The sequence below is a fragment of the Elephas maximus genome, chromosome 19, assembly GCF_024166365.1.
Source record: "Elephas maximus indicus isolate mEleMax1 chromosome 19, mEleMax1 primary haplotype, whole genome shotgun sequence".
Taxonomy (NCBI): Eukaryota; Metazoa; Chordata; class Mammalia; order Proboscidea; family Elephantidae; genus Elephas; species Elephas maximus.
Genome location: NC_064837.1, coordinates 24,937,890 through 24,962,625, shown reverse-complemented (window position 1 = coordinate 24,962,625; position 24,736 = coordinate 24,937,890). Strand labels below are relative to the sequence as shown.

At 54.2% G+C, this 24,736-nt stretch overlaps 2 protein-coding genes across 2 annotated transcripts in view; both read right to left on the bottom strand.

Annotated features, from left to right (window-relative positions):
- LOC126062124 (leucine-rich repeat-containing protein 37A2-like) overlaps positions 1 to 24,736 on the bottom strand; it is a 289,138-nt gene that overhangs the window by 173,527 nt on the left and 90,875 nt on the right. The window lies entirely within an intron of this gene.
- Positions 10,305 to 12,543, bottom strand: LOC126062127 (rho GTPase-activating protein 27-like). The gene is made up of 2 exons (XM_049859240.1): positions 12,172 to 12,543; positions 10,305 to 10,719 (listed from the first exon to the last, which is right to left on the bottom strand). The coding sequence occupies exons 1-2, from the start codon at positions 12,196 to 12,198 to the stop codon at positions 10,408 to 10,410; spliced, it is 339 nt and encodes a 112-aa protein (XP_049715197.1). The 5' UTR covers positions 12,199 to 12,543; the 3' UTR covers positions 10,305 to 10,407.

Genomic DNA, 24,736 nt, shown 5'->3' with positions numbered 1-24,736 from the left:
TATGGGAAGCTCCAGGTACAGAGAGTTAACTGTGACTTTGGCCAGTGTTGGAGGCTGAGTTTCACCTTGACCTGGAGGTGAAACTGTCACTTCATGATGCCTTGCTGGTTGAGTTACAACCTCTGTAGGGAACTCTGGAGCTTGAGCTAGGCCCTCTTGTAGGACTGGAGAAGGTTCAACCTCCTCAGGGGTCTCTGGAGATAGAGGTGGGTCTTCCTGCTGGTTTAGAGAAGGCTCATCTTCCTTAACGGAGTCTAGGAGCTGTGTTGAGTCATCCAGCTCAATGGGTGAATGTTCAACCTCCTCAAGGAGCTCTGGATGCTCAGCTAGGTCCTCCTGGTGTGTTGCAGGAGTTTCACCCTTGTTATTGGGCTCTGGTGGCTGTGGTGGGTCCTCCTGCTCCACTAGAGAAGGTTGGGAATTGTCAGGAGGATCTCGATGTTCAACTGGGTACTCCTTCTGAAGTGAAGAAAGTTCAACCTCCATAGGTGGATGTGGATGTGGAGGCTGAGCTAGGATTTGCTCCTTGGTTGAAAAGGGTCCAACTTCCTCAGGGGACTCTGGAGCCTGAACTGGGGCATCCTGTTGTGTTGGATAATGCTCAACCACAGGTTTAACTGATACATTAGGCAAGACTGAATGGTGAGCTTGAGGATGACCTGGAGGCTGAATTGTCACTCCATGATGCAATGAGTGTGGGGTTAAACCCTCATTTGGGGGCTCTGAAGGCTGAGCTGGGACCTCTAGTTGGACTGGAGAAAGTTCAACCTCCTCAGTGGGCTTTGGAGTCTTAGTTGTGTATTCCTGCTGGCTTGGAGAAGGTTTGACCTCCTCAGAAAGTTGAACTGAGGAAGGTTTCACCTTTTCAGGAGTCTCCGGAGGCTGAGCTGGGACCTCTTGCTGGGTTGAACATGACTGAACCTCCTTAGTGGGTTCCGGAGTTAAGGTAAGCTGTAGATCAGCAGGTTTAACTGTAACATTGGGTAAGTTTGAAAGGTAAGGTTGATTCTGACCTGGTGGTGGAACTTCCTGATTTGTGGTAGATTGAGTTATAGCCTCTATAGGGGGCTCTGGAGGTTTAGCTGGGGCCTCCTGCTGGAGTGGAGAAGGTTCCACCTCTTCAGGGAGCTGTGCAGGCTGATGTGTGTCCCCCTGCTGTCCTGGAGAAAGTCCAGCTTCCTCAGTGGGCTTTGTAGTCTGAGCAGGAGCTGCCTCCTGGGTTGAAGAAGGTTTAATTTCTTCGGAGGGTCTTGAAGGCACAGCTGGAAACTGCTGCTGGGTTAGAAAAGGTGCAACACCCTCAGTGTTCTTTGGAGGTTGTGCCTGGGCTTCATGATGTATTGGAGGTTTAACCATCTGGGGAGGTTTTGGAGGTTGTGCTGGGGTTTCCTGCTGGACTGGAGAAGGTTTTGCCCCCTCAGGGGGCTCTGGAGACTGAGCTGGAGCCTCCTGCTGGCCTGGAGAAGGTTTTGCCCCCTCAGAGGGCTTTGGAGGCTGAGCTGGAGCCTCCTGCTTGCCTGGAGAAGGTTCAACCTCATGAGGAGGCTTTGGAAGCTGAGATGAAGCTTCCTGCTGTACTGGAGAAGGTTTAACCTCATGGAGAGGTCTTGGTGGTTGTACTGGAGCTTCCTCCTCGATTGGAGAAGGTTCGACCTCCTCAGTGGGCTCTGGAGGCTGAACCGGGGCCTCCTGTTGGACTGGAGAAGGTTTAGCCTCCTGGGGAGGCTTTGGTGGCTGTGCTGACACTTCCTGTTGGCCTGGAGAAAATTCACCCTCTTCAGGTAGCTCTGGAAGGGGAGCTGGGGCCTCTGGTTGGATTGGAGGTTTAAACTCTTGGTGAGGTTTTAGGGGCTGTGCTGGGGCTTCCTGCTGCACTGGACAAGGTTCACCCTCCTCAGGGAGCTCTGGAGGCAGAGCTGGAATCTCCTGTTCTGTTGGAGGTTTAATTTCATCAAGGGGCCTTGGAGGCTCAACTGGAAATTCCTGCAGGTTTGGAGAAGGTTCAATACCCTCAGAGGGCTTTGGAGGCTGTGCTGGAACTTCCAGCTGCACTGGAGAAGGTTCAACCTGCTCAGGGGGCTCTGGAGGTGCAACTGAGGCCTCTTGCTCCTTTGAAGGTTTGACCTCTTGGGGAGGCTTTGGAGGGTGAGCTGGAGCCTCCTGCTGGACTGGAGGAGGTTCAACTTCCTCAGAGGGCTTTGGAGGTTGAGCTGGGGCTTCCTGCTGCACTGGAGAAGCCTCAAACTCCTCAGGTTGCTCTGGCGGCAGACCTGGGGTCTCCTCATGTGTTGAAGGCTTTACCTCCTGGGGAGGCTTCAGAGGCTGGGCTACGGATTCCTGCTGCATTGGAGAAGGCTCAACCTCCTGAGATGGCTCGGGATGCAGAGCTGGGAACTCCTGCTGGACTGGAGAAGTTCCAGCTTCCTCCAGAGGCTTTGGAGGTGGTGCTGGAGCTTCCTGCTGGACTGGGAAAGGTTCAACCTCCTCCGAGGGCTCTGGAGTCTGAGCTGGGGTCTGCTGCTGGGTTGGAGAAGGTTTAACCTCCTGTGGAAGCACTGGAGACTCTGTTGAGACTTCTTGCTGGACTGAAGAAGATGCAACCTGCTCTGGGCTCTGTGGAGGCAGAGCTGGGACCTCCTCCTGGGTGGGAGAAACTTCAACTTCTTCAGTAGAATTTGGGGGCTGTACTGGGGCTTCCTGCTCACCTGGAGAAGGTTCAACCTCCTCAGAGGGCTCTGGAGGCTGAACTGTTGCCTCCTGTGGGACTGGAGAAGGTTCAACCTCCTCAGAGGGCTCTGGAGACTGAGCTGGGGCTTCCGCCTGGACTGGAGAAGGTTTAACTTCCTCTAGAGGCTTTGGAGGCTGAGCTGGGGCTTCCTGCACGCCTGGAGAAGGTTCAACCTCCTCCGAGGGCTTTGGAAGCTGAGCTGGAGCCTCCTGCTGGACTGGAGAAGGCTCGACCTCCTGGGGTGGCGTTGGAGGCTGAGCTGGGGCCTCCTGCTGGCTTGAAGAAGGTTTAACCTCCTGGGGAGGCATTGGAGGCTGTGCTGGGGCTTCCTGCTGAGTTGGACATGATTGAACCTCCTTCATATGCTCTGGGGTTAAGGTAAGCTCCACATCCACTGATTGAATTGTGATATTGGACAAGGTTGAATGGTGAGTTTGATTCTGACCTGGAGGTCGAAGACTCACCTCATGAGGCACTGAAGTCTGAGGTATAACCGCGTTAGGTGGCGTTAGAGGCTGAGTCTGGGCCTCCTGCTGTGTTAGAGGAGGTTCATTCTCCTTAGGTGCCTCTGGAGTCTGAACTGGGGTCTCCTGCTCTGTAGGAAAAGGCTCTTCTAACTTAGGGGGCTCTGGAAGTCCTGTTGGGGCCCCTTGCTGGACTGGAGAAGGTTCTCCAATCTCAGGGAGCTCTGGAGGTTCAGCTGAAGTCTCTTGCTGGACTGAAAAAGGTTCTACCTCCTGAGGGGACTCTGGAGGCTGAGGTGGGGCCTCCTGCTGGACTAGAGGTTTTGTCCCTTCAGGGGTCTGGAAAGTCTCATCAGGTATTTCCTGCTGGAGTGGAGATGGTTCCATCTCTGTGGGGAGCTCTAGAGGCAGATAAGGGGGCTCTAGAGGCAGATGTGGGGCCTCCTGATAGGCTAGGTAAGGTTTTATTGACTGAGGGGCCTCTGAAGTCTGAGGGGCCCCTTGTTCAACTGAAGGTTCCTCCTCCTCAGGAAGCTCAGAGTGTTCCACCACGGGTAGAGTAGGACCATATTCAGGGGGTTCTGGAGGCTGATCTGGGGACCCTAGGAATCCCGGAGGTAGGTTGTCTGGAGGATACACTATATCCAAACTTGGGTCTAGAAGATAGTCATCCACAGCTTGGTCTAGTTGGTTAGGTATTCTTGGAAATGGCCCTGAAGTTCCAACAACAACCTTAGCGAGCTGTGGATGCTGAGCCAGATCCTTTATGAGATTTGGGGGTGAAACAATAACCTTTGTTGGTTTTGAACTATGACTATCTAAAGGTGGAACAAGTATTTCAAATGACTGGTGACCTTCAGCCTGATTCACACCTTCCGCTTCAGTCTTACTTTTGAGTGGACGCAGAGTTATGGCCTCATTCTCATTCCAGTCTTGCCCTGGAATCACCTTCGGGAACCTCCGACTCCCACGTGGGCCAGCAAACCGATTCCAGCTGGGGGGCAGCTGTGGGTCCGAATCTGTGTTCAAAGTCTTAGAGAATTCCTGAGGCCAGGCCAACATAGGGGCTGAAGCCGGGGACTCCACGTAGTCAGAGCCCCCTGGCTCGTCCGGGGCTGTAAGCGCAGGGAGCGATTCAGGTGGGAGATTAGGGGAGGGCAAAAACCAGGGTTCGGTCAGCCCTGGGGGGTCAGAGGTCAGCCGGACCAGGTTCCAGGCCCACAGCGGCAGTGGTGGTGCCTGGACCAGCAGCCACAGTGGTTGCAGCGTGAGGAGGACCCATGGGGCCCAGAGGTGCAACCGGGACATGACACGAGGAGAGTACGGGGCGCCGCGCTCTTAGCCGGAGCCGAACCGTTATGAGAGGCCGAGAGGCAAGCGCGGGGTTACCCACTGCGCGCCCCACCCTTTATTTATGACACCTTTGTTTACGCACCACCTTTATTGAGGTGCGTCAGAGACCAGTCCCAAGCCACTATGGCGCTATGGCGAGCCCTTTTCCTAGAATCACTGCGGCCCAGGCTTCCCTTCTCCTGCAGAGCTGACAGGATTTCACGTCCCCCCCCCTCCCCCCCCCCCTCAAACCAGCAGAGGATTAGGGCTCTTTCTGTACCCTCTCCCTGTCCTTAGCCTCCAGCCTCAGAGACAGAGAGCTTCACCAGCCTCTCTGCATAGTCAAAAGTGCTAGTCAGTTTCTGGCAGCCAGGCCCCTTCCTCCTCCAAACTGAAATCCAGACATTCTTCCACTCTGTGGCCGAACTCCTTTCAAGAGAAGTACCTGACCTACAAAATGAACACTATTTAGTGTGGCCAAGAGGGCAACGAACACACAGTCCCATATTTGATTATTAACTCACCAGTCTATCAGGTAGGGGCTACCACTAATCAGCGAGGACCCCAAATTTTCTGTAGGAAGGCCTTAGGGAGTGGCCAATTTGGTCGGAGAATGAGGTACTGAATCCAAGTGCATAGCCCTTTACATTGGCATGGAAAAACTGCTGCATCCCACCTTGCCTCAACACCGCCATGAACACAGAAAAAGTAACAACCCCACTTTTCAGAGGTCCACCTTTGCCTACAAAGAGAAGGATGTTAAAGTCAGCATGTTAAAGTCTTTTCTTGAAATACTGTAACCAACACCCGTTTGTTTCCTTTATAGCCCTTCTTATAATCTTTTACTTTCTTGTTTATTTGCTAGCAAAACCCCTAGCATTTAAACCCCAAGAGAGGGAGGCTTTATCGTGTTATTCCCAGTGCCTAGCATATGGCTTGGCACATAGTCATGCTTTTAAAATTGAACCGATTTCAAGATTGGTCTCGTAAAGATGGATCTTTTGTTTTATTCAGGCTTCTGAAATCTTTAGCACCAATGTTGAATCCCTTCCTCTTATATTTAACAGGAAGCTAGACTGTTTTTTTTCTAAATTTATTTTGGTGTTGAGAATATACATAGCAAAGCATAAACTAATCCAATACTTTCTACATGTACCATTTAGTGACACTGATTACATTCTTCAAGGTGTACGACCATTCTTACCCTCCTTTTCGGAGTTGTTCCTCCCTTATTAACATCACCTCACCGTACCCTAAGGTTCCTATCTAATCTTTCAACTTGCTGTTGTCAATTTGATTCTGTATAGATAGCTCTTATACAAACATAATGCTCAAGGCAGGCCTTTTTGACCATTTATGCTGAACTACTGGTTGGTTTTAAGATGACTCAAGGAACATTTTTTGTTCAACATTTAAAGTTTATCTCAGGGCAATAGTTTCAGGATTCATCCAGCCTCCATGGCTCCAGAAAGTCTAGAGTCCCTGAGAATTTGAAATGCTGTTCTGCATCTTCCCCCTTTGGATCAGGATTCTTCTGCAGAATCTTTGATCAAACTCTTCAGTAATGGTAGCCAGGCAACATCCAGTCCTTCTGGTGTCCCAGCAAAGGAGGCAGAAAATGGAGGCAATTAGCCACACATTCCATATCCTCCTCCTATTCCTGACTCTCCTTCCTCTGTTGCTCCAGGTGAGTGGAGACCAATTGTTGTGCCTTGGATGGCTGCTTGCAAGCTTTTAAGGCCCCGGGCAGTATGCACTGAACTAGGAGGAACAACAGAGCACTAAATATGCTATTAGGCCAGTTAACTAGGATGTCCCATGAAAACATGACCCTAAACCTCCAAACCAAGAAACCAAATTCCCTGAGGTTTTTGGCTGTACATAAGCAGCCTCAGCAGCTCCTCTTTCTTCTTCTTCTTGTTTTTGTCATTGTTGTAAATACATCCATAACACAACTTCTGCCAGTTCAACTTTTTACAGGTGTACAACTTACTGACGGCAGTTACAGTAATCGGGTGCGTAACCCTACCCTGAATCAATGTGATTTAGGAAGGTAGACTTCTTAAAGCCCAGTCGTGGATCAACCTGAAGTTCCCTTGACTGGGTTTTCTTTAAATCAATTAAAATAATTATTTTACTGGGAAAAACCTTCAAATACTTTTTCAGAAGGGAATGGCCTCCTCTTTCTCTACCTTCTTCTCTTCAAATCAAAACACTTTGCAACTTTGGGGTGAGCTGAGTATGAAACATCTAGCCCCCAAATTAAGTTCCTGTTGATCCAGGTCAGTGAAACACATCTTCCTGCTCCTAACTTTATTATTATTATTATTATCACTATTTTTAAAGACAACATCTTACAGGCAGTAAAGTTGTTTTAGAAACTACCTTGGCAGCTTAATGCCTAAGTTGGGGCATTCATATCACAGATCTACAAAAGGGTTCTTCAGCCAGCTTCCCAGGCGCTCACTCGATCCGAAGTCAGTGCTGCAGCTCTCACTTTCCTCCTCGGGGGGCCAATCTACGGACCGGAATCATACATCCTCAGAGCTGGGGGTCCTTCCGGAGTAGGAGAGGGACCTGAAATGCCACGCTTTTTCCTTTCCTTACCCTGGTTAGCTCCCCTCAACGCCACCAGAGACCCTCAGAGCATTTGCTTTCCTTGATGCATGGAGCCCTTCGGATGTTATAGACAGCCATGCTGTTCTTCCCCACCCTTTCCTACCCTGGCTACCCCTACCCACCTCCCAGTTCTGCATGAACCAGAGATAGACAACATCTAGACACACAAAAATGGTGGCTATTATCACACCTGCCCAAACTCTAGAGTCACCAATAGTCCCTCTTTGCGATCACAAATACAATAATGGGCCTGAACTGGTAGAAACACACTAACTGGGCAAAATGCCAGGGCTATCACCCACCAGCTGGCAATTAATGAAAAGGAAAATAAAATGGAGAGGAAAGTGAGAGAGAGAAAGAGGAGAGTCAATTGTCAGTTCTGCAGAGTATATCAGGTCTAACAGATCTTAGAGTGATGCCACCTCAGCGCAGACTACACCTAATGGATCTTGGGGTGACCCCCTCACCTCAGAAGCCAAGTCTCCATCAAGGGAATCACTCCACCCTTGAGACTCCCCAGATTGTGCAGGTCCAGGAAGGCGGTTTTTCAACTCAATCTGGGAAGAGTATCTATTAAGTACGCCTGCTTTACCAGGTTTACCAGACCTAGGGGCCAAGCCCCTCACCATAAACATCAGATCAGGAAAAATAGTCAGGTCAAGACAGAGAGACATATCCTTTGTTCTTATGGAAACTCGGATGAGAGGAGCAGGCATGGAAGTCTAATCACCAGAGGGAGCGACACAGGAAAGATGGTGTCTTGGCAGCTGCTTGTCCGTCCATCAGGGTTTAGTAGGTCTCTTTATTGGTTCCCACACCCAGGTCTGAGGAAAAAAAATCAGTCCTGCTGCGGTCGCCAAATTCTGTTACAGGGCAAGGCGCTCGAGACTAAGCCCTGCCAAGGTTCTGACCTACTTCTGACCAAGAATGCCCAGGAGAGGCTCAGAGGTTCCACAGGAACAAAGGTTTATTAGGGATGGAAAGAAAGTAAAAGGCTCGAGAGGGAGAAAGGGAGAGGGGTTTCCACCTACGCTAGCCTCCAGTCTCTCACTGGACAAAGGATTTCTTAGGGCTTACGAATGTTTTTAGGTGGGAAAAAGGCATTATCTTTATTCATTAGATGGGTGGAGATTTCTAGGGGAAGGGGAGGGATTATGGAGATCACGTGCCCACGCAGTTAGAATTCAAGATGGACTTCCTGGCAGAGGCTGCTCGAACTAAGATGGAGTCTATCACAAAGGCTGATGGGATGTCAAACAGGACTTATTCTGGGATGTTGTGCATGCGTGATGCTTCTGGATCTTGGGTTGAGCCCCGGCGAGGGGTCCCTGTTCATGTTTGTCTCATGTGAAAGGTCATTCACAGGCCTTGTCGATCTTTACTGCACACACTCTGCACCTGGTGAACCCCCATCTTTACTGCACACACTCTGCACCTGGTGAACCCCCATCTTTACTGCACACACTCTGCACCTGGTGAACCCCCATTGCCGTCGAGTCAATTCTGACTCATAGCAACCTGGTGAGGCTTTGACAACCAACTCAGAAGGATTATCCCTAATTTGTGGCTGGTCAAGCACACAGGGCCTTGAAAGGTAGCCCCTTACCTTGTCTAAGCACTTAGTTTGTTAATCACAAGTAGTTTTTGGCAGCCAGCAGCAAAATTTATATGGTGGTCTGTACTTAGGTTTAGATTCAGAAAACTATTTAATTAGAGCTGGTCAAGCACACAGGGCCTTGAAGTGTAGGCCCTTATCTTGTCTAAGCACCTAGTTTGTTAATCACAAGTAGTTTTCTGGCGCCAGCAGCAAAAGTTATATGGTGGTCTGTACTTAGGTTTAGATTCAGAGACTAATTAGAGCTGGTCAAGCACACAGGCCCTTGAAATGTAGCCCTTATTTAATTCAGCCAGCCCGATCTCTTCTCTGTCTTACATACACCCACCCTGCGCTATGTAATGCTCTGGCTGGGCTTGGGGCAGCATCCTGTAATTACACTCAGTTGCATTTCTGCACCCCATTCATTTCTCAGTCTGTCATACACTGGTGGCTTGTGTGTTGCTGTGATGCTGGAAGCTATGCCACTGGTATTTCAGATATCAGTAGATTCAGCTGTGGTGGACAGGTTTCAGTGGAGCCGCCACACTAAGAAGGAGTAGGAAGGAAGGCCTGGCGATCTACTTGTAAAATTTTACCAAAGAAAGCCCTATGGATTACAACAGACTGTTGCCCAACACTGTGCTGGAAGACGAGCCCCTAGGTTGAAAGCACTAAAAATACACAGTGGCCACTACAAGGGACTCCAGCATACCCACAATACTGAAGATGTGACAGGGCTAGGCCGCTTTCAGTTCTGTATGTACATGGGGACTCTGGGAGTTGGAGCTGACTCAGGTGAAGCTAACAACAGCATTTCCGCAGCAAAACATGAATATTCATAAGTGGGATAAATAAAGATGATCCAGGGCTTGCAGGGAGCTCTGGTGGTTCAGTGGTTGAGCGCTCTAAAGCTAACGGAAAACGTCGGCGGTTCAAACCTACCAGGTACTCTTCGGAGGAAAGAAGTGACAGTCTGTTTCCGTAAAGATTACAGCCTAGGAAACCCTATGGGGCAGTTTTCTACGCTGTTCTGTGGGGTCACTATGAGTCGGAATCGACTCCACGGCGACGGGTTTGGATATCAATGACATCGCAACAGTTCAAGTCAAATTTTGCCACCAATCGAGTTACAAAAAACCTTTGGCCTCCCAGAGTTTTGGCATTTTGGACATGCATCATCTGCATTGTGAGTCTGTACCGTGCTGGTTTGGGGCTGAGAAAGGTGAGGCTCGGTACCCTGTGTGAACGAACTGATCCAGGGGACACTGGGTGTCAAGCCCCACACTAAGCGGGTCTCCTTGCACTCCTACTCCTCGCCTGGTAGCGCACCTGGTCCGGGCGCTCCTCCCGCGGCGGCCCACGCACGTCCTGAATGGCCTTGCTGATGTTTTCTGAGCCTTTGCTCGCCAGGCACCGCGGACACACCCAGGAGCCCGCCACCTGCAGGCCCTGGAGCTGCCCGCGCTCCGGAGGAGGCCGGCAGGGGCGCAGCGGCAGGAGCCAGGTAGTCCAGGGACTGGGCGGGCCGCACAGGCGCAGGGAGCCCCAGGTACAGGCAGGCAGGCAGGCAGGCCCGGCGACAGTTTGTCGCGCTGGGCGCCACAGGGAGCGTGAGCGGCGCGGTGGCTCGGTGGGGGCGCCGTCGGGGTCCGAAGGCGTCGGCGCGCTCAGGAACCGGTAGTCGTAGGCGAGCGGCTCTGGGCTGTGGGCCCAGGTGGGGGGTTGGCGGGGCGGACAGCAGCGGGGTCGCCGAGCGGGGACAGCTCACGCACGCACTGCGCGCGCAGATAGAAGGGGCGCCCGCCGGGCTCGCGCCTTAGGTGCCACCAGGGCTCCGTACTGCGGCTCAGCAGCTGGTAGCGCTCGTTGGGCTGGATGGCGACGCGGCGCCCATCCTTGGCGGTGTACTCAAAGGGGTGCTCCACCAACAGGTACACGTCCCCCTCGACGTCGGCCGCCATCGCCGCCTGGGCGCTTCCCTGAGGGCAGCAAGGTGGGGCGGGGTGGGGGAGGACATGGAGGTCAAGGCTGCGAAGCAGGGAAGAGCACCGCAGGGGGTGGGAGGAGGCCTGGGTTCGAATTCAGGTCCTGGACTTAGCCTGTGCGCCCGGGACTCCGTTTCCCTATCCCTCAATTGGGGGCCTCGAACAAGAAAATCTCGAAGGCTCCGGTTCTTACGCTCCATGACGGACTAACAACACCCCGTTCATTCTGTGGCGTTGGTTATGACATTCGAGCCTCGCTGGTGTCCCGTGGTGGGAAGGTTGGGGGTAATACTGCTCCAGCTGTACTGCCAGGGAGGCCTGGGCTCAAAGAGTTGGGGTGATCGACAGCACAGTTGCCTAAAAACTGACTGGGCCTCAGTGTCCCCGTCTGTAAGGTGGAAAGAACTGTCCATTGCCTGCAGCTCCTCCTGCCTGCTGGTCCCGCCTCCTGGAGTCCGCAGGGAGTCCTCGGACGGCCCCGCAGCGCCCCCTGCCGCCAGGAGTCTGAGGACGCAACTTGGCGGGTCAGGGCCTGGGCGCGGGCTCTGGGGGCGGCTCCCTGTCCGCTCTGCCCCTGAGATACCCCTGTCCAGCTTAGTCCCAGGGTGAGGGCGGCAGGGCTGCATCTGCCAAGGCGGGGAAACCTGTTTTCTCGGTTTCTCCTCCCCTACTAGCAGTCTCGCCGTAGAGGTCTACCTGGTGCCAGGCCGGTCCAGACTGGGCCGCGCCGCCCTTGCTCTCTAGCTCCCACCTCTGCTCCCAACCTGCCCTGTAATGCCTACATGCCCCATGAGAGTGACCCCTAGAAAATGGACTTTGTGACAGTGACTACCCACGCTCCCAACCTGCCCTGTAATGCCTACATGCCCCATGAGAGTGACCCCTAGAAAATGGACTTTGTGACAGTGACACACCTATTTCCCCAGAAAAAATTCAAACCCACAGCTGTCGAGTGGATTCGGACTCATAGGGACCCCAAGGTCCCTCCGACGATCTCCAGCAATGAACACAAGTCCCCGCCACTCCTAGGCTGCCCCAGCTCTGCTCCTGGTGGATCGGGGGAGGGGACAGAGCCTCACTGTAAATCTGCCAGCATTCCCATCAGAGCGAGGAGTTGGTATCCTCCCCCGGAAGTGGCTGCCAGTTCAAGCTCTTCCACTGACCACACCTTCTCCTGTCCCAAAAGGTTGCCAGGGACCAGCAGTCTAAAGCCCGGCCCCCTGGGGAAGCTGAGGGACCCCAGGAACAGGGTCAGGGCGCATAGTGATCCCTCTCTAGTATTTCTCAAGCTTTCCTCGATGCTGGGAACGGGCGTCAACGGAGTCACTGAGCACATTGAGCTCCGGAGGTGGGATCAGCGAGGGGCCCAGAACTGAGTCAACAAGTCCCAAGGCAGAGGACATCCCCTCACACCACCTCACCCGGGACCCCCGGCCGCGCACTCACTTGAGCAGCCGGCCTCAGGGCTCCCATGAGCTGGGTGGGCGGAGCTGGCGGGTGGATGTAGGTTAGGTCCGTATCATCTCCCTGGACTGGGCTTCCAAGGGCAAGGCTGAGGGATCACCGGGACCAGGAAGTGGAAAGGAGAGCAAAGACGGAGAGGGACGCTCAGGAGGGACCCGGCTGCCTCCAATTTCCAAAGTAGCTGTGCCTGGGAGGGGCTGAATGCTGCTTCCTGGGCCCGTGGGGACGCTGAGGGCCGGGCACCGAGAGGGAGGAGACGCGGGGGAGGGGTCACAGGCTTGAGGGGCTGTGTCCAGAGGGATTTGCTCCTCTGGAGTCTCTGCGCCCTTTCCGGCAGCGCCCCGACACCCGGCACCGCTCCACCCGGATCGGAGTGCAGCTGTTGGTGCTGTGAATCTCCAACTCCAAGCCCTCTCCAGCCTATTGCAGCACCACCCTCCCCGGTCCACCTCCTCTCTCCTCAAGCCCTTGCCTGGCGCAGCCGCGCTGGGCCTAGAAATACTCGGAGCCGGGCTCCCACGGCAGGGACGCCCACGGAGAGCGGTGTCCCGCAGTGGGCGAGGCGGGGACCCGGCCCTCGGCTTCCTCCCAAACTGTCGGGGACAAAGCGATGGGGGAGAGAGGAGGCTTCCAGAGCTTAAGGACCGACGCCTGTCAGGAAGTGCCCTGCCCAGGGCGGCGCGAGTCGCAGCGGCACCACCCGCCTGGATGGGCGCTGGGGGCAGGGTCTGTGCCCCTCCAACCCCAGCCGTGGGGCAGCCCTGGGCTCCCCGCTCCCAAGACGGATCTGTCCTGTGGCTCCACTCCCGGGCCCGCGCAGCTCGGACCCCCGCGTGGCGCGCAGTCGACAGGGGAGGGCGGCGGCCACCTGTCCCCCTCCTACAAACGGTGGGCAAGGCTCTGTGCCCGCCGCCGGGCCCTGCACCTCGGGGCACCGCCTCGCGTCCAGCGCTCTTTCCTTGGCTGCCAGGTGCCTGCGCTGCCAGGTTTCCTGTTCAACAGTATAGTGAGGGAGTCACCAGGGGAGAGCGCCTGGCAGAACTTCCTCCCAGGCTGGGGCTGTGCTGAGGCTGGGAGAGATAATCCCTGTGTCCTGGCTTTCTGTCCCTTTTGGGCTGGGCCAGCGTCCCAGGAGCGGAGACGCCACCCCTTCCCCCTGCACCTGCCCGGAGCCTAGGCCAACCTGGTTGTCTCCCAGGAGGAGGAGGCAGCAGAGCCAGGATGGCAGATGAGGGGGGCGGAGTCTCCCCACTAACTTTTCCTGACCCTATTCACTCCCTCTGCACTGGGCTTCCTTGTTCCCTGCGGGGAGGTGGCTGCACTTTCATCTGCCCTGCCTGTAAGCTCTGAGCAATCCCTGGAGGACAGGATCTTGACTCCAGCCCTAGGGCATCATACTCAGAGGCTTATCTTTGGGAATTTTCTGCCTCTCTGAGAAAGGCAGCCTCTGTTCCCCCCCCCCCTCAATCCAGCTTCCACTCACTCACTCCAGACATTAGCAAGCCCCAGCTCCTGTGGTCCCTTACTCTAAGGGCCCTCATAGAAGGATTAATTGCCCCAGGCCTTGGCCCTCCAGACACCACCTCCTCCACCTCCTGCCTTTGATCCTGCTGGGCTTTGCTCACAAGTGACTCCATTTTGTGTCAGTTATTTCAGTGTGCCTGAGGCCTGGTGGCATCCTGGGCTCCTCCACGGCAGACACCAGACAGAATTCAGCATTCATATCCCTGGTGCCCAGCATGCTTAGAATAGAGTGGCTGGATGAATCGCCTCGAGGTCCCTCCCCACTCGTCCCAGAGTTACCCAGCAAGCCAGGCAGGGTGGCATTGGCTCATAGTGATTAAGGTCCTTGGCTGGGGTCAGACAGGTCTCATGCCCAGCTCTACCACTTGCTGGCCTTGGGACGTGGAGAGATTTGCCTTATCTCTGTAACTCAGTTTTCTTTCCTGTGAATTGAGGATAATATCACTGTTGGTTGAGGCATACTTAATTAGCACAATGCCTAACACACAGGAAATTCAATATATTAGTTATTACTATCACTACTTTTATCATGAGACGAACCTTCCCCTCTCTGGGTTTGGACTGAGGTCTTCAAGCCTCCCATTCTTCTTTATGGGGAGAGGGAAACGGGTGCCCCCAGAGGCACACTGCGGAGGACACAGGGGCTGATCCAAATGCAAAGCAGCACCCAGGACACACGCTCCTGGCCCTCTACTGGGCCTGTTTCCCCCCAGTCCTCAGGCTCGGCTCCTCTTCTCCAGACCCTCCACCTACTGCCCCTGAAGGGAGGCAAAGCTGGGCTCATGGGATGGGCAGAGGGTGCTCCCTAGCAAGCTGGGAGGACTGTTCAAGGACAGGAAACACTGACCAGAGCCCTGCAACTTGATTTCCCTGGGGGTTAGTCTGACTTCCTTCTCCTGTGATAATGATGGCTCTGGTGGTTTTCCCCTGGAACTTCAGAGGAAGGTCAACAGCCAAAAAAAGGCCATTTGGGCCCTAAAGCCATGTGACCTGAACCAGGGGCCCTGCTCAAGCAGCCTGGCCATTCTGAAGCTCCCTCTCTCCTTCATCACACAGTGAGAAAGTCAGTCCTGAAGCTTCATGTGTTCTGGTGCCAGGAGGCTGTGTTATGACGTTTAAAGCCCAGGAAAAACACTGTTTTAGTGTCGAATTTCAGGCATCAGTTTCAGATGTTACCTATGAGCATATGTGAGTATACCTCCCAAAGCCTCTTACCGTCTCCTCTGTCCTCACTCCTTCCTGGCACACAAGCCCCTGCCTTCAAGTGTTTGCTCCTGACCTCTGAGCGCTCCGCTGTGCCCAGGGACTGGCTACTGGGGCAGGTGGAGCCCTATCACACACGGTAACAGGTGGCAGATGGCCCGTGGTCTTCCCCCAATCAGTGGCAGCATTAGGATTCAGAAGCAAAGCCAGAGATTAGAAAGATCAGGTCTTTACTGCAAAATCATTCAAAAATCTCGCGGCAGCAGTTCCTTCAATGCATTGCAAACACTTTTCTGGGCCGAAGCCTGCTCAGGAGAGGCAGCTTATTACAGAAAATACCATCTTTTAAAAGAGCGTGGGCACTACTGAGGTTCACGCCAGCTTTCCACGGGAGGCCAGTGAGTAAAGGTCATTAGCATCACTAGCTTTTTGGCAAGGGGGAGGGGGTGAGCCCTAATGCTAATAATCCCCAGGGTGGGAGAAGGCCCTACCAACCAAGGTGAGCTCTGCCAGGGTCTCACTCCTGCTGCCTGAGGGCACCTGCCAGGATAGACTCACAAGGCCTGGGAAAACAGGGCCAGGTGCAGGCGGCGCTGCCTACCCTAGGCTGGGCTCCTGCCCACTCAGGCTTCTGGAGCAGCTATGGCTCTGACCAAGCCGTGCCTGTGGTGGGCCATGAATGCTGGCTACAGGGGTTGGGGGTTAGGGCCCACTTTCTGTTTTAGAGGCTTTGGTGTGCTGGGCACAGGTGTGTACCATCTTCCATGATGGAGGGAGAAGCTGTGTGGCAGCCTACCCGCTCCACACCTGCTACGGCCTCCTCTATCCTATTGCACAATGTATCCAGCTCCACAGGGCTCCAGGGTCAGGTGACTCAGCAGCCACATCACCCCAAGGGAGAGGTAGAGTTAGGGTCATCCTTTGACAGTGACACATGGGATGTCTACCTGAGGCCTCCATTTCCAAACTGAATGAAGGTTAGATGTTTAGAGGACCCCAGGGCTGAGAGAGGCCCACTGGATGCTGGAAAGGTGGGGGAAATCACGCTCAGATTTCCCCCCAGACCCAGGGATCCAAACACCACTTTGCAAACAATTTCAGGCCTCATCCTAACCCCGACTTCCTCGAAGGCAAAGCTTTCCCATGAAAGTTTCCAGTCTCTGGTAGCGCCCCCTACTGGGAAAGTCCAGCAAAGCTTTGTGAATAATGGCTTAGAAAACTGAAGCTAAATGTCCTTCCACAATCAGTTTCTCCCACAGGTCCCTGCACATCTTGGCAGTGGGGCTGGCACTCTTCACAGAATGACAGGGTCACTTCACAGTGCAGAGCCTAGTGGCCACAGTTCCCAAGGTGAGCCCCTGGCCTGGGCTCCATGCCCTCTCTGTGGGCCCAGCCCATCTCCCTGCCCTGGCAGCAGTCAGGCAGTTGGGGTATATCCCAGGAGCCCACCTGAGGCAGGCCTGGAGCATCGGCAGCAGCACCCTGCCCTCTGGCTGCCTGTGTGTGGTGGGATGAGGAGGGCATGGGGGTGAAGGGTGGGCAAGATGAGGCCCCTTCCCTGGAACAAGGAAGGCTCAAAGTGCTGACAGTGCTGGTTCTGAGTCCTTTCTCCTGCTGGGACTAAGACCCCAGGCTGGGGGGGCGGAGAGGGTCTGACACTGAGAAAGGGGAGGGGTTTATCAGGTGAGGAGGCTGGGGCAGGGGAGGAGAGAGAGAGAGAAAGGAAGGTGGTGGTTGATGCGGCTGACCCATCCTGCTGACAGGCGCTTTGGCACCTTGCACTGGAGCTGTCGGTGCCCTGCAAGGGCACAGGAAAGGCACCGGGTCCTACCGACAGTCTCTGTCCCAGCAGTGGCCCGCCTGCCAGCTCCCCACCAACCATCAGGGAGGGCCTAAGCAGCAACTGCACAGCTCTCTCAGGGTGAGAAGGCCTGGACTTCTTGGTGACTTGTGTAGAGTCAAGAATGAAGAAATATTTTTCTGCTGAAATATGAAGGGGGGAGAAAAACCCACCTTAAAAAACTAGACCTTTTCATCAGGAATGTGAAATTGAAAAAGTTTGCTACGTTTTGTTTCCACAGCTGTGATGGAGGTGCCAGGGACAGTGAGGTGAACCAGGGCCTGGTGAGTGCAGAGGGCCCTAAGAAAGGGTGCATCTGATTCTGTCCCACCAACTGCAGCAGTTGGAGGGGGAGGTAGGGGGCACCACTGGGGCTTCTGTGGCTTTCTCTGGGAGGCTTGTGCTCCGATCACATCTGACAGTCTCCCTGATAAGGAGTGGTGGCCCCAACACCTTGAGACACAGTGGCCCAGACTGATGGCACACCCAGCTGGGATGGCTGGTTGGGATTAGGTGAGAATGTTCTGTTCTTGGTACTTGCGCCAGTGGGCACAGTGGGGGCAGGCCCTCTTCACCATACCCTGGCAGCTCTGATGGAAGACAGTCTTGCACTTGGCACACGGGGGGAGAGAACAGCAAATGCTGCTTGTGCCAAATGGGCCGGAGGCCTCCCCTGTGGCTGCCCAGTGTTGTCCACAGTATCCACAGGAAGGCTGTGTTCTACTCCGCAACCCAGTGCATGCAGGCAGCACCTCTCCACTCCAGAATAAGAGATCTTAAAATGCTTACCTGAAAATGATGCAAGCATTCTGATATTCTCTTTCCTAGTTCATTTTTTTAAAATGCTGTTTCAGACTCACTAAATTGACTTCTTGCCTATGTTTCAAACACTCTGCAGCTTAAAAAGCTCAGCTGTAAAAACAAAACAAGAAACAAACTCAGCCCTAGGCCCGTTCAGGGGCTGATCCTTGCCAGGGGACTCCTACTGAAAATGAATTCATGCTCCCACTAGTCCAGTTTTCCAGTCCCACATGGAGTGGGATGAAAGTTTGGTGAACAAATTTTTCCGTTTAGAGGCATCTGACCTATGCTGCTAAAAGCATTGAGATAAATGAACAGTAACTGCGGACAAGATGATAATGACAGCAGCAGAGGCAGCAGCAGGTACCATCCACCAGGTGCCCACTAGGTGCCAAGCCTCTGCCAACACTCCAGGGCAGTAACTCATTTAATCCTCCCTCAACCCATTCATAGATGACAAAACTGAGGCCCAGGGAGGATCCCACTCAGAGGGTCTGTGGAGGCCACCTCTGAGTAAGCAAATGGATGGCTCGGTAGAGTCCTGTGAGGGCTCATCTTGTCTCTGAGCTTGACCAGAGCCAGCCATGTGAGGACGTGGACTGCTCTGGAGAACCTCCACCATCCTTCAGCACCGAAAGAGTGAATGTTCAATATGTTCCTGCAAAATGGAACTAGGCTTGCCGCGCTGGGACACTTGGGCCAGGCTGTGGGTGTGCTGGGGTGTCCCACATACCTGACTGTGGTGTCAAACTCAAAGGGGAAGATGATGTCATGATGGTGGCAGATCTGGCAAATGAAGGCAAGCTGTGCGCACAGATGGTAGTGGTAGACGTGCCGGGAGGAGAACTCACTCAGGCCTTGATGAATCCTTCATATACGCCCTCTGCGATCTGTGGAGGGTGAGCACAGGCCACCGGGCCTTTTAGGCCGCAGTGCTGACACTGTCTGCAAAATGGGACCCGCTGCTGCTCATGGCAGCCTGCATGGAGCACGTCAAACCCAATGTCCTCCTTGGGCAAGAAATTTCCCTAAATTGGGTTGAGCAGGCATCCAGGATTTACAGATGAGACCCAAACACACCATACCCTCCCCCCTTGAGGAAGGAGTGTCCTAAACTGTCATTGCTGTGCCTCTTCTACCCCTTGCCCTCCAGGTCAAGGGAGGAGTCCAGATGCAGGGAAGGGGCTGAAGAGCCCTGTGATCCTGGGGTTTACTAGAGGACCTGCTTATTTCAGGGGAGCTGGGGGCCTCACCACTGCCCCAGGAAGCTTGGGGCAGACAACAGGGAGACCCATGCTGAGGATGGAGAAGCTGAAGGCTGCACCCCCTCACCATCTCCCTTTTTGATTCTTCCAGGAACGAGCTCCTTCTAGAGAGGTCAGGGAGTGGGGACAGGGCACTTCATCTTACCTTTGAAGGTTGGCAACGCTGTACTTGTGGGTGAACTCCAAGAGATTATTCCTGTGGTGGAGCGATCAAAGAAAAGAAGACCCGTACCAACCTGTGTTCTATTTGTTTTCATTCCTTCAGCTGCTAACCAAGCTTAAACCCTCTCCTGCCTCGTACTGGGTTGTAGTTGGGAGCACAGAATGAGCTGCCTGGGCTCGGGACCTGGTCTTCCAGGTAACTAGCTGTTGTGACCTTGGTCAAGCTCCTCAGCCTCCCTGAGACTCAGGTTCCCTCCAGTGAGAAACGGAGCTGTTCTGAGGAGAAAATCATTCACCGAAGGAACCTGGCACAGCACCTAGCACACAGTGACACCTGAGGGTGAGGATGAGGAAGATGAAAGCTCACGCTTGGTGCCGGTACTGAGCTAAGAGCCTTACGTATCATTCTAGCCTCATAGTCCTGTGAGGTTGGTACTATGTAATCCTCATCTCAGAGAAGAGGAAACAGAGGCATCAAACCCAAAAACCAAAACCATTCCCGTTGAGTTGATTCCGACTCATAGTGACCCTATAGGACAGACTACAACCGCCCCATAGGCTTTCCAAGGAGCACCTGGTAGATAGGAACTGCCAGCCTTTTGGTTAGTAGCCATAGCATTTAATCACTATGCCACCAGGGATTCCAGTTCTCATCGTAGAGAAGAGGAAACAGAGGCACAGACGGGCTAATTAATCTCTCTGAGGTCGCATAGCTAGTAAGTGGCAGAGCTGGACTTTGAATGTAGGAGTCGGGCTCCAGAGCCTGTGTCCTTATCAGCCCTGCTGAGTACCTACAGGTGCTGGCTGTGGTAATCGTTGCTGCCACTATGTGCCAGGCACAGTGCTGGGACAGAAATGCACAGGATGTGGCCTCTGCCCTCCTGCAGCCCTAGTCTAGCGAGGGACAGATATTCAAACACCTGGTTTCAGTCTATGTGAGAGGAGCCGGACATGCCCTAGGCGCTATAGATCCCATTTCAGAAGCAGAGAAGAGGTGTGGAGGACAAGGGCTCACCGCCTGCTTGGCTCTCCTTTCCCCCACACCAATGGGAGAGATCCTGTGGGTGACATCCTGAGGGATGGAGAGGAAACACCGGCAGATTTTGCCCTGGTACAAAAACCTGCCTGGCCTTGCTGTGTGTGTGTGTTTCTATGGGTATCGGGGATGGGGACAGAATGCTCTGAGTTAGAGGAAGCTTGGGAGCCTGACCCAGGGCATGGAGGGTCACACGAGGAATCTGGATGGTGTCAGAATTGTGCGGCATCTGGAATGGGGTCTTAGCTATATCCCACCCCATGGCCTCAGTTGTGATCCAAGGAGGGCTCAATCTGGGGCAGAGACAGTGGTCCCACCAAGTAGCCAAGTGGGCCACACTGCGCCACAAGGGGTGGTGATGCTGCCTACAGGCCACTCAGTTGACCATGCTGATTTTTCCTGTCAATTCCCAGCTTTCTGGGAACAGGAAGCTGCCATTTATCACCAGGAAATGCGGGGGTGGGGGAGAGCACAGGCTTGCCTTGAGCTGGCTGGAAGGGAAAAGCAGATTGTAGGGAGAGTTATTTCTGTTATCTGCCCCCTGTCGCTGCCCTGGAAGCCCTGGGTGCCAGCCAGGCCCAGGGCTTCCCTGCGAGTCCCGCACAGCCTGACCTGTCAAACTCTCAGCAAGGCCTTGTAGCCAGTTTCTCTCCACAAGTCTCGGCTGAGGCCAGAGGGGAGAGCACTGGCCTGGGGTGAGAGGCCACCTCTCATCCTGGCCTCTGGTAGAGATATCTGCATGCATGCCCACACCCCAGGCCTACTCGGGTCTTAGTTTCTCCCCCACACAATGAGGAGACTCAGCTCTGTTCTTCTCTCACCTGAGGCTGTCTCCCTGGGGAAGGGAGAAGAGAAATCTTTTGGGCTCCCTGGAAGAAAGCTGGAGAGGAGATGGCTATATCATAACTCCTGTAACCCACAAAGTGATAGGGTGGGATGTGGTAGGTGACGTGGATATTACCTGTCTCCTCTGAGCCCGGGATTCCTTCTCTGCCCACACCTCCCTAGGCTGTTGGGAGAAGCACTTGAGGTCTGGTGGGCAAGCTCCCCTGTGAGGCACTTTTGTGATGGCTGCTTTGCAAAAGCCCGAGAGGATGCTCTCCTGGGCTTCTCTACCTCTTGGAGACGTGTCTGTGCCCCAGGCCTGCCCCCTTCTCTCAGAGCACCCAGCCAGGGTGCTACCACTAGCGAGGGGGAACTCCACCGTGACTTCCCCACCTGCATCCAAGGCCTGCTCATTCTCCTTTTCAATCCATCTCTTCCTCTCAATTTCCACTCTGGCCGACTGGTCCAGGCCCTCTCATTTCCCTGGATTAATGGATTGCTACACCAGTCACCTGCCCAGGCCCCAGCCCCTCAAGCCGCTGCACCACACTGCTGCAAAGCGCTCTTTTCTAAAGCCCTGATAGAACATGACAGTCCCTTGCTCAGAACTGTTCAATGGCTCCCCATTGCTTGCAAAATAAAACCCAAACGTCATCAGTGTGGCACACAGGACCTTTGAGACTGGTTCCTGAGGACACCTGGCCCATGCACCACAGCCCAGCTGCCCTGGACCACTGGCAGGTCCCTGTGAGCCATGTTCCCTCCCACCTCCACATCAGAGATTCCCTTCAGAAAGCGTGGCCCCCTTCTCCCCTTTCTCTCTGTATGGATTTTTCTGAACACCAGTTTAATACATACATGATGCCATTCGTGTAGAGGCACCTGTTTTCATGTGTGAATAGACAGAATGAGGTCTGAAAGAATGCTCTGTCGATCATGACGGTGGTAGGATTTGAGAAGGGGTGATTAGAATTTCTCACCTTTCTCCCTGTTATACCTTTGAATATTCTAAGGTCATCCACCATGCACTATCTTGGTAAACAAGAAAAATATTTTTTTAATGAGGTAAAAAAGGACTCGGCAAGACTTCAGCTCAGAAGCCATCTCCTCTGGAAGCTTCACTGCCCCTGGGCTCTGCTCAGGCTGGTTGGGTGTCCTAACTCAACTGACCCGGGGCCATGCGTCTGAGGACCTGCCAGGATTCCAGGCATCCTCCAAGGTCCTGTGTGCCAGAGTGATGGAAGCAGTGGGGAGCCACTGAGGGTGAATCCCTCCCCACCACTCAGGAAGAGTGTATGAACACGGGAGTTACTGGTCCATTTTATGGAGGAGAAGGGCTCAGAGTCATATAGCTCTGGTGCCCTCTCCCCTGCCCCATGCTGTTCCTAAAATGAACTTCCACAGACATGGCCCTGCTCAGGCCTAGGCTGGTCACACAGTACGTGCGTAGTCCGCTGCTCACAGTAGGGCACAGCAGGCCCAAGGAGAAGAAGGCAGGTGGCCCCAGCACCAGCATAGGCTGGGCCACAGCCAGGTCAGTAAGGAGCAGTCTCGCTGGGAACCAACAATGGCTCCTGCTGACTAAGCACTCTGCTTCCTGGTTCAGCTGGGCTCCACAGGGTGGAGATGGTGAGTGGGGCTACCCTGCAGGCACCTGGGCTACACAAGGTGTGCAGGTCTCTGCCCCTTGACCAGGGAGGGAAATGAGGGCCCCTGTCAGGGGGCAGGGGGCCAGACTCTCTAGAGCCTTTATGGGATCTTGGAAAGGCTGGGAGTGACTCAGCACCCTCTGAGAATGGAAGACCCATCCACCTAGCTGACGATGGAGGTGGGCAGAGCCTCTAGGGTAGCAGCTTCTGAGGGTCCGTCAGTGGTGGTCTCCAAGGACTCTGTTCTTCCAAGCCCTGCACAGGAGGCCTGGGCTCAGCTGGCTGCTCTTTCTGGCCTGTTGGGGACCAGCCTGTCCGCTTTGCTCAGAGAGAGCTCCCTGCAGCTCCCCCCCGCCCGACCCCGCTCAGAGCTCAGCTGACCTGCACTTGAGCTGCAGGTGTGACTCTGGAGAACTGTAGCCAGGACTGAGGAGGCGCTGCCCTTCAGAAAGGTGGTCTTTGTGCTAGCCCTGTGGGGAGGGAGGAGGCCCTGGAGGGGCATGTGAGCTACTTCAGTCCCAAAGAACCAGCAAGGGCAGACATCTCCCCCTAGGCAGTAGGCCCCAGCTCCTCTGCCTGAGGTCTGCACCCCTGAGACCCCAGGACAGCAGGGCTCTGCAGAAGGCTGCAGCCTGGGCGTATCTAAGAAGGGCACAGAAAGGCCCTCTAAGTCCATACTGAAGGCCAGCATTACCTCCCACCCCTGAGCATTGAAGCCCCGAGGCCCTGGGCACCAAGAAGCTTCTTGAAGATCATTCTGAGGGTTCCACCCCAATCTCACCCTCTTTTGAGAATTTTGGGAGGGATATTGCCATGGACAGCCATTGGAGACAGGACTGGCTGGGGACAGGAGGAGACAGGGCAAGACAGTCCTTCATGGTCTGGTCCTCACCTGCCTCTCCAGCCTTCTTCTCACCACATTCCCCCACTTCCCTCCTCACTCTGCCAAAGTTCTTTCTGTTCTTTCCACGTATGCTACCTTTGTTCATAGCCTTGAACGTGCTGGTCGTTCTGTCTGGAATACTCTTTTCCCCTTCTCTTCCTATTTCCAACTCTTACTCATTTTCCAGGTCTCACCTTAGAAGTCGCTTCTTCCAAGAAGTCTTCCCTGCCATTCTCCTACCCCAGTCTGGGGGAACGTCCCACCTCTGGGCTTCTTACCTCTTTTTCACCTGGGCCTCACCTGCTAGTTATTTGTCTGCCTTCCCCACCAGACAGAAGCTCCAAGAGGCTGAGAACTGTTTCTCCCTTTTTCAGCCGTGTATCCCACACACCTAGCCCAGTGCTTGGCACTTAGCATGTTCTCAGTTAATATTTGTTGAGTAAATGAATGAACAGATGAACAAACAAACAAAACACTCCCAAAGCAGTCGGTAATTTGCCAAACCTCATGGGAAGGAGATCTCAGCTCAGCCCTAGCACTTCTCCCAAGTAGACTCCTTGCCCGGGCACTGCCCTCCCGCCACATGTGTGTATCTCTGTGTGTCTCCACCCACACCCAGGGTGCTCACCTCTTGCTTAGCTCCTTCAGAGCCCCACTTCGGCACAGGGCCAGGTAATTCCCCAGAAGCTTCAGCTGCTCCTGGCTCCTCCCAGTGAGATGCATCCGCTCCAAGTGCTTGTACAGAGATGCGTTCACCAGCTGCAGGTTGAAGAGGGGCTGGGCCTGAATCTGTGTCAGGAACTTCAGGGCCTGCTGGCAGATCTGTGGACACCACCGGGCATCAGGGTGGGAAAGAATGGCATTTCACGGGCATTCTGGGCCAGGCACCGTGTTACCTGCTCACTCATCCACTGCTGCGAGGGAAGTAGTGCTATCTTCATTTTACAGTTGAGGAAACTGAGGCTGGGAGTGTATCAGCACCCCTGGTTGAGTCAGGATTGGAACCCAGTTTATCTGACTCCCAAGCCCACCCTTCCTCCATGGCTCCAGGCTGCTTCGCCTCCCCAACCTTGCTGAGTTGGGGGTTGGGCTGCTCTGGTCAAGGCCCTTCTCGCCCTAGGCCTCACAGACCCTTTCCGTTATTTCCTGTCCTAAAGGAAAGAGATGCTTCCCCAGGCCCTGACTCAGGAACCAGGTGACTGATCTGAGTCAGGCTCCAGCCACAAGAAGCCACAGATCAGAAGCCGCTTAACAAGAGATCTACCGGAGCTCCTCCAGCTCTCGCCAGCACCAACAACCAGGGCTCCCCAGGTCTCCATGTGGAGCTAAGTGTTCAATCTCAGTCTCTCCCAACTGAAG